The 14898-nt window shown below is 43.0% G+C and overlaps 1 protein-coding gene across 1 annotated transcript in view; it reads left to right on the top strand.

The window, feature by feature from the left end:
- Nucleotides 1-14898, top strand: part of DOK5 (docking protein 5) — a 139217-nt gene that overhangs the window by 103035 nt on the left and 21284 nt on the right. Inside the window, exon 6 of the mRNA XM_082645034.1 lies at nucleotides 2149-2284. Within this exon, the coding sequence (XP_082501160.1) occupies nucleotides 2149-2284 (136 nt within the window). The remainder of the gene's footprint in view (nucleotides 1-2148; nucleotides 2285-14898) is intronic.

The following is a 14898-nucleotide window of genomic DNA, read 5'->3' as shown; positions in this document are numbered from 1 at the left end:
GCTTCGTTATGTTAACCAAAAGCAGACACTGGATAAAAGAGTGATTTTCAAAGAGTAGGTTTCACCAGTTAGTGAGTCATAATGTAAATTAAGCACTTCACCACTTGTATTAAAAAATATAACAGAAAATATTAACATATTATAAATTGATGATAGATAAATAGCTAAATAATAACTAGGTGATAGATAAATAGATCAACAGATGTACTAGGTCATAATCTAAGCTATATTTATTACTGTGGGTTGCCGTTACAAAAACCTTAAAAGCCACTAGATTGTCAAGTTTTAGAAACACAGCTGCAGGGTTTGCTATGAATCAATTATCCTACAAATGTTTCCCAGTAACAGGTGCCTTCATCCCGTCTGGAACGAAGGTTGGCATCTAAGTAAGTAAAAATGACCTCTGCCCTAGAGGAAACAGAAGACCACTTCTTCCTCTTAAACAACTGATTGAGGTTACCCTCCTCTTAACAAATTACATTTCCGTATTTGATGGAAAAAACAGAGGTGTGAAAAAATTAAAACCTTGCAGAATTAGGTGCCAAGTAGCAGAGTCAAATTTGTATGGTGGATCAAATAAAGAGGGGATAGCAGTGAGGACTGAAGTATTTTAGGAAGTCTTCAGGAAGGAAATGGGACTTGAGTAAATATGCTTTGAATTTTAGTTTTTAGTTCTTCCTTGGATTAGGATGACTTAATAATTAAAATCACATGATCAACCTCATAAGCTAGTTCTTTATATTAGCTGGTTGAAAGAGCCTTCTAGTTTTTCTCTTTCTTCTTACATGGTCCATATTAGTGAAATTCAAGCGAGGCAGGTTTTGACCAATTAACATATGCTATGCTATATGTGCTGAAAATTGCCATATGGCCGTGGTATTGAGCCAACTGTGGAAAATAAGGGTAAGTCTTCCTTTTTGCACTAACTGCATAGACTGGAATAGATAAAATATTTAACAGGTTTGGGTTGAAAATGTGCTTGGTTTCCATGCTGTGTTAAAAAGTTCTTTAGATGTGAGCCTCTAGATGTGAGCAAAACTCAGGCATTAAGGCCAGTATTCAGTTTTTCAGCAAGAGATTCTGAGGTGAAAGGAGTGGAATTGTATTTTAGAATAATTAGGTAATTATTAATAGTTATAAATAATGTAAAAATTAAATATTGTTCTTTAAAACAAAAACAACCTCTTAGTTTATCTTTGATATATGTATGTATCAAAATCAGAACTTTAAAAAATATCCTTTTAAAAATTATCCTTGATAATAGGATTTTGTCCAAGTCTTTAAAAATATGTAGAGTAATTAAATATATTTATTGATTATATATAACACACTATACTTATATATATACACATATATGTATGTATGTGTATCTGTGTGTGTATATATAGTAGTTAAAACACAGTTATTTGGTTCTTGCCTAATTATGTGTACCTATCTTCCGTTATTAATATAATTCATTTTTTTAACAGTCTGAGGTAGAAATGATCCTCTTCTTAATCCTTAACATTAATGTTGAAACCCATCTAGCTTTCCTTGAGTAACTTCTCTTATGTTCCACACATTAATTCAGCAAAGTTAGGTTCATTTAAAAAAAAACCTCTTAGCTGTGTTTGGTTCATCTCATGGAGTGAACACCTAGAGTAAAATCTGATCTGTGATTTGGGAAAGCATAGTTGCCTTTGGGAATGAAGTCATTCTTCAAGCCATTGTCTGTAAGGAAGCTTAGGACAGAATCTGAGAGTCATAGAATCCTTCTTTTACCTCTGAGCTACATGGCGCCATTTCTGATGAGTTTCTGATTCGTGGACTGGGATGGGAAGGCCGTAGCATAGGTGTCCTCTTTGAGAGTCTTACAGGAAGTAGAGGGATTATACTAAGAATCCAGAAACAGCTTGTTAACCTTCTATGACAAAACCTTCAGGACAAAAAACATTGGGCACCGTGTTGGCTTAGAGTGATTGGTTCCCTGTCCTTATTAATATCAATTCATCGAACACTTTGATTCTAGTTAACTCTGTTTAGCACATATGAACAAGAATCCTAATCTCATACAAAATAAATGAGCCTTGTATCAGACTATTCTAGGCTTTAGGTGCATTGAACTTGTAGGAGCTGGTTTTCAGAAGCTCTCTGTCTTTGTTTTCACAGGATGTGTGAGACTGGTGAAGGGCTGTTTATCTTTCAAACGCGAGATGGGGAGGCCATCTACCAGAAAGTCCACTCTGCTGCCTTGGCCATAGCCGAGCAGCACGAGCGCTTGCTACAGAGCGTGAAAAATTCAATGGTACGTGTGGAATTTCTTGCTTATGACCCAGTGTACGCCGCTGTAGAATTCAGTCTTGGAATCTTTGTGCTGAAAATATGGTCAGTATATTTTTGGGCAGAAAATTTACTCCTGTACTCAGCAATGTAGTTCTTGGATTACATGCCATCCTTGGAAAGCTCCAAAAGGCCACCTGGTAACACAGTAACTATACACCGCTTCATCATCTGCTTACCCAGTTTGTGCCTCAGTTATTACCTGTGTGTTTAATCAGTGTGGGCTCCTACAACAAAATACCATAGACTGAGTGAGTTATAAAAAACAAATTTATTTATTTCTCACTGGGAGGTTGGGAAGTCCAAGATCAAGGTGCCGGCGGATTCTGGTGGGACCTGCTTCCCGGTTCATGGATGGCTGTCTTTTCACTGTGTCTCATATGGCAGAAAGGGTGAGAGATCTCTGTGGGGTCTCTTTTGTAAGAGCGCTAATGCCATTCATGAGGGCTCTGCCCTCATGACCTAAGCATCTCCCATAGGCCCTACCTTCTAATGCCATCACTTTGGGGGTTAAGATTTGAGCATATGAATTTGGGGGTGGGGGACACAATATTTAGTCCATTGCAGTGTGTGTGTATGTACATTAAAATCAATTTGGATATGTATGGACATCTATAGACACAGCTATGTGGGTTATCTATCTGTAGATATATATATAATATTCTTAACTGTAGCAGAAGTTGTCATTTCAAATGTCAGCAGAGGTCAGAGAGAAAATGAAGGTGAGAGAAGAGGGCTGAGAGTAAACTGGGGTGAAATATCAAAAGCTCAAGACCAGACAACTGTCGACATGAGATCGTGGTTTCCGTGTAGGAGAGTTCTTGATTTTTTCCAGATTAGTCAAGAATTTGACTGTTTATAGTCTTCCCGTTTGTAACTGTTGGAAATTAATTCCAGCTGAAACCAACAACAAAAACCAGTAATGCTTTGTGGGACAAAGGAAACCTACCTGTAAGACTTCATCCTGCCCACAGCCATGCATTTGCCATCTCTAGTGGATAAACCTTCATAGTCATCAATGTATAAAAACACTGCAAACACAAATACACATGAGCGTATGTAAAGGCTCTCTCAAAACCCCTCCTCTTTTCATTGCTTAGTGCCAGGGACTGTGCATTGTACAGACAATTATGATTCATGAGTTTCTTCTTTAAGAACAGTAAATTTACAAAATCCGAAATGAATGTACAACAGTTAAGTAATGCAAATCATGCAGTGTGGCTGCAAATACATGCATAGAGATTCACATCTGGAAAGAAATCTTCAAAACCAAAAGGAACTGGGTTGGGCCGTTTGAAAAGTTATGATTTAACCATGTGGGGTGGTTGGATTTAAAGATGGGAAAAACATGTAGTATGATCTACCCCAAAGCATCCCCAGATTATTCCCGAACTACTTGTGCATGCGGCGCTCTGGGATTTTAGAGCAGGGATCGGCAAAACTTTAGTAAAGGGCGAGATCGTAATATTTTAGGCTTTGTGGTCAAAGATGGTTTCTGCTGCAACTGTTTAACTTTGCCATTGTAAAGCAAAAGCGAGCAAAAGCAGAGGAGGAGGGAGGGAGGAGAATTCAAGTTGTTTTGAATTTACAGGGCAATGGCATTGCATTAAAGTTGTGAGCTCCACAAGATGCCTTTAAAGGTCTGAAGAAGTTTTTTTAAGGTTACCTTTTTGTAAAGCCATCGAATAGCATACATTGTTATCTACTTGAAAAGCAGGTTCTGCACGCACATGTTTTTCCATTTACAGCCTCCTCATTACTTCCACTAAAAATTAATCAGGAGTATGAGTAATTCGTTCAGATCATCCTTTTGCAGATTTAACTGGAATATAATGTTGTTTGCTCTTAATTTGCTGTATGCTTAACAAGCTCTATAAAATGAATGATTTTAAAAGTAAACACATCCTGTTTTAGATGGAAATGAGTAAGCTTCAGAACGGGATCTGAATCTCAAGGAAGTTAAACTGGGGATTGTGAAATGCTTAAAAATCAACATCCTTCAATCCATCTCTGATTAGGGGAGAAAAGAGATACTGTACTAAAATGAAACAAATGAAGGTGATACTAAAACCCCTAAGTTAGAGTTTTGCATTTTCTGGTCCCTGGGAGTGGATCCACACGGATTGGCTCTATTCTTGACTAGGAATTGCCTTTATGCCACTACTGGCTTGCTTCTCTGAGATGGTCAAGGTCACGAATGGAGAAAGATGGTGAAGCTGACCTCATTATTAGGAAACCCTAACCCACTGTTAGCTGCCACTAACTCCCAAGACAGAATGCTTCACTGTGGAATGCATGACAGTTTGAAGTTGCAGCCTTGAGTGAAGGGGTTTGGATCAGACTTAAGACCTTGAATCCCAGAAGTCAGAAAGAGGAGACTTGTGGGTTAGATAGTAATAATAACTTTTATTTTATTATCATCATCATTGTCGTCATTATTGCGATAGGCTGAACAATAGCTCCCCCAAATCTTTCCTACCTTAATCCCTGGAACCTGTGAACATTACCTTATATGGCAAAAGGGACTTTGCAGATGTGATTAAGTTAAAGCTCTTGAGATGGGGAGATTGTCCTGGATTATCCAGGTGGGCCCGGTGTCATCACAAGGTCCTTGTAAGAAGGAAGCCGGGGGAGTGAGAGCCAGACAGAAGGTGATGTGGCGATGGAAGCAGAGGGACAGACAGATTTTTGAAGGGTCTGTGCTGATGGTTTGAAGGTAGAAAGAGATGTGACCCAAAGGATATAGGTGTCCTCTAGAAACTGGAAAAAGCAAGGAAATGGATTCTCCCCTGGAACCTCCAAAAGGAACCAGCCCAGCTGACACCTTGACTTTAGCACAGTGAATCTGATTTCAGACTTCTGGCCTCCAGAGCCATAAGGGGATAAATTTGTGTGGTTGTACACCACCAGTGTTGTGGGAATTTGTTACAACAGCTATAGGTGACGAATACAATAATACCAAAGATAATAAAAATGTATTGTGTCTCTACTCTGTAGTAGACAATATTTTAAGGACTTTGTGTGTACTTTCTAACCCTCCCAATGACCCTTGGATGGAGGGCCCAGCACCACCAGCTTGGAAGTAGTGGGGCTCCAATTTGGAGCAGGTGTGCTGGGATAACCCCACTTTATACTTTATCTCGGAATCAAGCCCCTAGACACGTTTTCTTTGCCCTGCGTGAGATCAGGTCACTGCTGTTCTAAAAATTCCAAATTAATGGCTGACATTTAAAAGTTAAGAGGTTTCACATAAAACTCAGATTTCTGTAATATCTTAAAAAGTGAAAAGACCACACTGATCTCACACCCCAATGTGGCAACCATCGGATATGCCTGGTGGTGCCTTCCCTCTTTAGGTAGAATGGGGATGGATCTTCAGTTCTCCGCAGCCCCTACCACTCTCCATTGTCTCTCAGCAAGTGGTCCTTCCCTGGGCATTTGCTAGCCATGCTGTGGCCAATTGATGTCCTGCCTATGTTACGACATGTATAAGTTTTCTGTTGCTGTGTAACAAAGTGCCACAAACTGTGCACCCTAAAACAACACACGTAAGTTATCTCATAGTTGCCGTGGGTCAAGAATGTTGCCATGGCTTACCTGGGCCCCGGCTTCAGATTCTCACAAGGCTGAGATACTCTAGTCTCATCTTAAGGTTAGACTGGGGAACGACCCACTCACAAGCTCACAGTGGCTGTTAGTGGAAGTTAGTTCCTTGGGGCTGCAGGATCAAGGGCCTCAGTTTCTTGTTGGCTAGTGGATGGAGACCATCCTTAGCTCCCAGGGACCACCCTCAGCTTCTTGTCATGTGGGCTTCCCAACATAGCCACTTGCTTCATCAAAGCCAGCAAGACTCTTCTTGCAAAACGGGGGCCACAGGGCTTCCCTGGTGGCGCAGTGGTTGAGAGTCCGCCTGCCGATGCAGGGGATACGGGTTCGTGCCCCGGTCCAGGAAGATCCCACATGCCGCAGAGCGGCTGGGCCTGTGAGCCATGGCCGCTGAGCCTGCGCGTCCAGAGCCTGTGCTCCGCAACGGGAGAGGCCACAGCAGTGAGAGGCCCGCGTACAGCAAAAAAAAAAAAAAAAAAAAAAATGGGGGCCACAATCCTATGTATCCTAACCATGGTCGTGATATCCCATCATCCCGTCATAGGCTATTGGTTGGAAGCAAGTCACAAGTCCTTCCCACGGTCACGAGAGGGAGGGGACCACACAAGGGTGTGTGTGCACTTAGAGGAGGAGATCAGGGGGCCACCTTAGTGTCTGTCCCCATACCATGCAAACTTCTGGAATAATGTTTATTTAGTGCTTTGATTTTACCTTTTAAGTATGTTTCCTGCTTTATGATGTGTTGCTAATAATGCCATTTATTTGTGAAGCATCTGCTAAATGCCAGGCTCTTTGGCAACGACAACCATACCACTTATCAAGCCAGGCACTTTACTCGCTTTTTCTCTAATCACCATGATATCTCTGTGAAGTAGACTTATTCATTCGTTCTCATTTATTAGTTCATTCAAATATGTTTATTGCGGACGTAATATGCTGTTATGTGCTGTAGGATATAACGGTAATTGACAGGTAAAGCCCATGATCCCATGGGTCTTATAGTTCAAGGGAGTATTATTCATGACGCTTGACCTGGAAGGAATCACTCTCCAGACCTTATAGACGAGAAAACAGATGCTCACAGTGGTTAAGTCACTTGCCCACAGCCATAGAGCTCATTACTGTTGGAGCCAGAAATGCAGGATCCTTTTATTTGGTTCCTAAACCTCTACCTCTGGCCACAATGCCTTACTCCCCAGAAGGGTTTTAAAGCCCTTCTGTTTCTCTTATATCCGCACTGAGAACTGTCTTAGCATTTTCAAATTACCCTGAATATCAGAGTACCTTTCAGAAATACACATCAACTCAGAGTATATGTTTAAAAATTACTGTTATAAGAAATCTCGTTTCTTTTGGTACTTTTGGGACCAGGTAGCAATCATGTTTCTCATAATTCTTGCCCCACCTCCTCTCTTTTTAAATTCAGTGAATTATGATTCATTCTAAATAGGGTGTAGAAGAGGGTGGGCGGGCCTGGGGTATTAGGGGAAGGACTAACTGTTGAATGAGATGGAGCCGCAGGAACTCGTTTGCTCACGAGCTGCCAGCTGCCTTGCTGGAGCAGCTACAGGGAAACTCTGCCGGGGCAGTTTGGGACTCCCCCGAGCAGCCAGCTATTTTTGCCACCTTGGAGATCAGTGTCTATAACAGAGTCTAATTTTGGAACAAGGAGTGGCAGTGTGGAGATGTTCCTCATTCCACGACCGGGCCTGTCATTTTCAGAATTTCCTTCAAGGCGAGAGTGACAAGGTGGAGAATGGTGGCAATTTAGCAGCTCCCTTGGGGGCTGCAGGGCCGGGCTGCACTGGGGGTGACATTCAGGCCCCAGGGTGACGTCTCCCCCATCCTCTGCAGTCCTGACCGTGCTCCCACGTTTGAGAGTTTAATCTGAGGTCTTTCTGTGTCCCCTCTTTTTTGTTGTTGTTTAATTGATTTACTTCCAGACTTGGTTTTGCAAATAAATTTTTTTAATGAATTTGTAGAATTCAAGTGGAACTCTTCTACAGTTTTGCAAACCAAAGTAATTTATATTCAACCTAATTAAAAAAATGATAGTCTAAGGCTTCCCTGGTGGCGCAGTGGTTGAGAGTCCACCTGCCGATGCAGGGGACACGGGTTCGTGTCCAGGTCCGGGAAGATCCCACATGCCGCAGAGCGGCTGGGCCCGTGAGCCATGGCCGCTGAGCCTGCGCGTCCAGAGCCTGTGCTCCGCAATGGGAGAGGCCACAGCAGTGAGAGGCCCGTGTACCGAAAAGAAAAAAAAAATGATAGTCTACACTTTTTTCTTTTCATGTAGAGGGCATCGAAGAAAGCATAGAATCAATTTCACTACAACTCACACCGAAAAAGACCCACACCTGCTGGGATTTTATGTGTAGAAACAGTGTTCTCACAACTCTGTCCGCACTCATCCACCCACAAGAAATCAGTTTTTACCTCTTCTTCTGTTTATGAGCTCTAGTTAATTGCGTTAACTTACAGATTTTTTTTTTTTTTTTAGTGTACTACTTAAAGCAGTTATCAACTTTTTTTCACTCCTGAATATCCACTCCCTTTTCATAGCCTGGTATATTAATTATAATTCAAAAATCTTTTACTGAACATCTATCTCCTGCTTGCAAAGTAGATCTTTGCAAAGATGTAAAAAAAATTTTTTTGCATCTTTAAAGGAGCTTGAAATTTAGATAAGAAGTTATGATTTAAACCCTTCAAAACATGCAACAGTATAATCCTGTGATTCAATTTGCTCTGGTGCCCTTTAGAGGGCAATTTGTCCCTGTTGATCAAAATTCAATTCACATGTCTCTTTACTCAGCAATAGTACATGTAGGAATTTACTCTAAAAATGTACTACCAGAAGCAAAGATGATGTGGACACAAATGGAGAGAGTTATTCCTTTTTGCTTACATTCCGCTGTTTTACAAACACTTGCTAAGCCCTGCTGTCCGCAGGGTGCTGGGGAAGTGATTGAAGAAGATGAAGTTCCCGTTCTTGGGGAGCTTGTGTGTAACAGAGACATCACCCGAAGGGGATAATTAGATAAGTTATGGCACATGATGTAACAGGAATTAAGTGAGGCAGCTAAGTAGGGTCACACTTGGTACTATCGAACTTGTGTGAAGCACATGGATGAGGAAGAGGCAGGACAGTAGGTGGAGTCCGACACACTCACACCCACACTCGCAGTCATACTCACATGTGCTTTGTCAGCACAGAGAGTGAACTTCCGGCGGGATACAAATGTACTGGGTAATGTTGGTTACCTTTGGGGAGCAGGACTGGGGTTTGAGGCTCTGAGAAGGGGCTTTTATACTTCTCTGTCTTTCTCTTCCATTAATTTTTGTTTGTTTGTTTTTTTTGCGGTACACGGGTCTCCCACTGTTGTGGCCTCTCCCGTTGCGGAGCACAGGCTCCGGACACGCAGGCTCAGCGGCCATGGCTCATGGGCCCAGCCGCTCCGCGGCATGTGGGATCCTCCCAGACCGGGGCACGAACCTGCGTCCCCTGCATCGGCAGGCAGACTCTCAACCACTGCGCCATGGGGGAAGCCCTCCATTAATTTTTTAAAAACTGTAGCTACATAATAATATTTACGGGAACAGAAATAGTTGAACTTCTGGCATATGGCAAACTGAATGGATATACTGGTGAGAAAGAGGAAGGATTCTCCCACTTGAATGCATAAAAATGCAGGATAAGAAAGAACGAGTTTTAAAAGCTTGGTAGGGAAGTTTGCAGGTGCTAGAAATGGGGTCTCCATCAAGGGATGAGATCATCTTTTTGGAGAAGTTTGTGCCTGAGCTGAGTTTTCAGATGAACCAGAGTCAGCTGTGCATTACTGTGACTGCTGCTGCTGGAGGTGATAATGAATCTGACATTCATTGAGAACTTACTGTGTGCCAGGCACTCTTCCGAGCACTAGACTTGAATTAACATTTCATCTTCAACGTGACTCCATCAACCTGGGCACTGTCATCCCATTTTTATAGTTAAGGAGTTTGAAGTGTGGACCCACAGCTAGAAGTGATGGAGCCAAGATTTAAATCCAGGTGTTGCTGGCTCCAGTGTCCACACTTTAGCCACCGTGCTCTACTTACTCAGATAAAATAAAATTAACGGAATTATAGGTCACAAAGCACTCTTCACAAATTCATGAGAAAGTAAAAGAGGCTAAGTGTTATTAACCTACATTAAATAATAGACAAGACGGGCTAAACTGTTTCTTTAGACAGGATAGATGCAGATGCAACTCAGGCTTCTTCCTTAAACTTGCTGTGACTTTTGTTCCTATACATTTGGGGGAAGATGTCATCTTCTGAGTCTCTTAAGACAACCTAATAAGTTGCAAGGTGCAGTGGTACGTTTTAATGGTCCTTTCACCTGGTTATTAAATGCTGCCCGACTTCATACAATATCTCTCCAAGCCGGAAGCTCCTGTAGCCTTTCCGTGGTCATTATGTAGCTGCTGGCTGTGCCTCTGTGGGAAAAGGAGACAAATTAAATGTCGCTCGCAGGTTGTAGCTTTGTTTACAAACTCTAAAACTAACATTAATGTTTAAAATGGGGGCTCCATAAGTAGGCAGTAAATTGAAAGTGTGATGATGGCAAGACAGCAGGTCATGACGTGAACCTGTTATTCACATGAGAGCAGGGGGTGCATCTGGTCAACCGGATGGGCAGTGCTGAGGAAGATGGTTTTCCCAATGTCAATCATGGCAGAGGACAGAGAGGGGAACGGTGATGGGGATTGAGCGATGAATGGAATCAGTTCAGCACCATTTTAAATCTAATATTTTGAGAAGTTAGGGAATAAGTGATTTATCCATTTCCACGAAGAGTTGGCAAGCATTTTCTGAAAAGGGCCAGATGGTAAATATTTTAGGCTCCTGGGGCCAGGTATGGTTGCTGCTCTGCCTGCCCTGACCCCCACTCTACACCCTGGGTTTTAGGCATTAGATACAAATGCACTTACTTAAACTAATCTCTTCCCTCCAAGCCACGTGGATTCACTTCTTCTCCTAGGAGTTTGCCAAAGGATAAAGCAATAACCTCAAATACCTAGCAGTAAAATCAGAGGCCACTTATGATTTTAACCAGAATCAGTCACTTTTAGAGACACCATAGACATCCTTCAGTAGAGGTTCCTGCTGTTGGTTGCACCAGCAGACACATACTTTGCCTTGTATGGCTGTTTTTTCTTATGATATTAAAGCATTGGGCGTGACCAGAATCGGACCACCAGAGCGCAGCATGGAGAGGGCATTTGGAGGAGGTGCCAGGATGAGAGGTTGTCACCAACTATGGAAGTTTCAACATTTTGGGGGAGATTCAGTCAGTTGCTTCTGCAGAACTGGAAATGGACCACTTTATAGGTTCCTGCTCAAATAGTCATTGACCTGTCCAAGCATGAAATACAAATCCTCCTCCAATATGTAAGTAGCAAGAGGGAGGGGTAAAGTTATCTACTGGCTTGCCTTCAGGCAGCAAGAAAACTTAGGTAGATGTCTCAAAGGGCCAGAGCAGGGAAAAGGAGCTAGGATTGTCAAAGATTGCAGGGCAGGTGTCATGAGCTGGCACTTGCAGACCAGTTTTTGTTTGGTCTACAAGGTATTGGCACACATGATATTTTTTAAAGATTAAATTAGTTCCCAATGTTTAAAATGGAAGGTTTCACATAAAATAATACTTCTGTCTTTTGAAAAAAATGAGAATATCTGGTAACACGGTGCCTGCCTGAGTCAAAATTGAATAGCAACTACCATTTTGAGATGCTGACTGCTCTTCAGTTTTTTTATAATTCTTGTCATTTCTTGTTATCTCAATAACCAGAAGGTTTTATTCATATCTGATACCTGCATGACCCATTTAGATATTCAAGTTTGCAGCCCCTGGTTTAGGAGAACCACACATACCTCTTGTCCTTTAAATTTTTGCCAAGACATTTGTTTCCCTGATAATCTCTTTTTGTGGAAGATTATGGCCATTTCTCTGGCTCTTACTGGGGAAGATGTCAGGGCAGATACGCATCTTGTAGTTTATCATGGAAAATGCAAACACGTTATAGGTATGCGTGTCACAGTATGATCTGTTACAGAAGAGTAAACTAGGCTTTTGTATTTTTCAGATCAATGAGGCAAAAATTACCTGATGAGCTTTTAAAGGCTCTGTTATGTATAATCAGAAGGGTGACCGTAGGAATTTTTTCCCAAGCTGGGACGCTTTTGAGAGCCAAGTCTGATCCTATTAAGAGCAGGATGGGCCATGTAATTTGTAGCCCTGGTTCAAAAATGAAAATGCAGGGTCCCTTGTTCAAAAATTATTAAGATTTTCAAGATGGTGATAGCAGAGCATCTAATCAAGCATGGGGCCCTTCTCAGCATGGGGCCCTGTGTGACTGCACAGTTATAGCCCCTGAAGCTGGCCTTGGTCAAGAGTTATGCCTAGGTAACATATGTAAACAGGATGCAACCAGGATACTTACCCTTAGCCAGTGGTTCTCAGTGGGGAGTGATATTGCATCCCAGGAGACATTTGGCAATAGCTGAAGTCTCTTTTGGCTGTCAGCACTGGACAGGGGGCTGGAGGTGGGATGCTACTGGCACCTAGTGCACAGAGGTCAGGGGTGCTGCTAAACATGCTATAATGCACAGGATCATATAGTCCACAGCAAAGAACAACCTGACTAAAATGTCAATTGCGAGAGGTTGAGAAACCAGCTCTGAAGATAGGACAGGTTTTGCATGGCAGCATCAGACTGAGGTAAGGCTTCTGCCTTCTGCTTGGCTTCAGCAGGGCCGAGCACTCAGCACGAGCTTGTAAATATGCACGGGGTTCGCTACAGCCACTTTGCAATGCGAAGGGCAGCAAAACAAAGCACAGCACCTGGGTGCGGTCCAGGCCTTCCTGCTCACCAGCCCACCACTCCACTCAATGAACTTGCTCAAGGTGAACAATAGACACTCGTTCCCTCACTGGTCCCAGTTCCGACGTGCACGTGGCATCTTGTCACGAAAGCACCTGCTTCTATTGAGTGTGAGCTGTTGAGTTTAGAGGTTCACTCTGAACACGAGGGAAATCTGCCTTTGCATCAACTTTCAAAGCTGGCCTCCGAGTAAATGGCTGCTCCCCTCAGGGCTTTGGGCCTCTGGAGGGGAGGGGACTAGGCCCCACATGTCTGCAGTCATCCCAGGGCCTGGCCCAGGGTTTACTAAAGTTTTGTTGAATGAGCAAAATAGGGGTTGAATAGACAATTTTATGAGCATAGAGAGAAAGGAAAATGAAGCCGGAATCCCAAATCCCATTCCCTCCCGGTGCCAAGACAAGGCGCAGGTTCCAAGCAAGTCTGCTCTGAGAGGCTGGGGGAAATAGTCCCAGAGGTTATTAATTTCGGTGTACAGGTGGGGAGAGGGTTTCCTCGGTAAGGAGTTGTAAAAAGTTACCAGAAGCAAAGGGAAGGATGATTCTATTTGATGCATATGGCTGAGAATTCAAATGGCCCCGAGTAAATTGATGCAAATCACTTTCATTCCCCATGCAAGTAACCATTTGAGCACATCTGGTGCTCAGCAAGATGCTGTATTTGGAAATTTGGCCCCAAATGGTTGATTCCACTAACAGTCTGCTTTATCAAAGCTGCAGGCGACAGTGGAGGCATTGTTTCAGCCAGAGTTCTGCTCACCAAGCAGTGTCTGCTGCATTTTTTCCCTTAGCAAACTTTCTCTCCTGCTCACTTTTTCTTTTGTCTCTCTCTCTCTCTCTCTCTCTCTCTCTCTCTCTGTGTATGTGTGTGTGTGTGTGTGTGTGTGTGTTTGTAACATTCAAAAGTAAGCCTCTGCTCGCTCTATTTCCTTGACAGTTCAATAATATTCTGTGATATCTCGGTAACACTTTGATGATAGGAATACCCATCACTTCTGCTCCAAATGTCAGAACAAGGGAAAGGAGCTGGAGAAAGTGAAGACAGCTCTTTGGGTGGTTCCTGCCAAACATCTGTCAGAGCTGGATTCGGCAGCCCAGAAGCGCGGGTTTCATGAGAAAGCCGAGGGTGGCCACCTGTTTGGCAGATGGTTGATTTTCACTTGAGCAAAGGCCCCTGGGACAGTGAGGGCTCCACGGGCTGGGAGGATCACTGGGAGATTCTGCTCCTCGAGATTCTGTGGGTGTTCCCATCTCCTTGCACCTCCTTCGACTGCCATTTCTCTAAGCTTTGAAAATTTTATTTCTAAAATTTATTTACAAAATTCAGATGCCTTTTATCACTATGAACAGAACATGAGCCCATCCTTTAAGGTCTTCATAACATCTTCTGTGCTTTCTTGAGACCTACACAGGATTCTGATATGAACTTTAGCTCTGCAGTAGGAGGCCAGGTCTTACATCCTGGCTGGGCATCTTTACCAGCTCAGTGTCCTTGGGCAGATCACTTCCCCACCTGTAGTGTTTGTTCCCCTCCCTGTGAAAGAGGGGGTTGTATTAGGTACATACCTTGCTGGGTGGCGTAATGCCTGTGGTTTCCTGACATCGTGTCTGGCACCTACTAAATCCAAGTCCACCTGCGTTGTTGATGTTGACTGGGGAGTTAGAGAGGATAAGATGGCAAGGGGATGGAAGATGAGGGAATTTTCTCATCCACTTATGGATTCATCTCTTCCGTCAAGTCAGCCAGTGTGTCCATCAGTGACTCAGTTATTCAGCCACTTTTTATTAAGTACCATCATACGAATCACACCAGACACTAGGTATATGAGCATAGATGTGGAATCTTCTCCACCACAGGAAGGAGAGCTCTGCTTACAAGAGGGTCTGCTCTGTTTTGTAGAGGACGGGACACCATTGTGAAGGCAGACGGTGATGTAACCTAAGCTGGGCTTTAAACTACCTCTCTGGCCATTTACTATAAAATCCTGGAGGAAACAGAGGTTCTGTGTTTTATTTAAGTTTCCAGCCCCCAGCAGAATGCATGCCTTGTAAAT

This window comes from Mesoplodon mirus, assembly GCF_964341445.2.
Source record: "Mesoplodon mirus genome assembly, chromosome: 15".
NCBI classification, from domain to species: Eukaryota; Metazoa; Chordata; class Mammalia; order Artiodactyla; family Ziphiidae; genus Mesoplodon; species Mesoplodon mirus.
The sequence above is the reverse complement of the archived record's forward strand: the minus strand, read 5'-3'. Positions and strand labels throughout refer to the sequence as shown.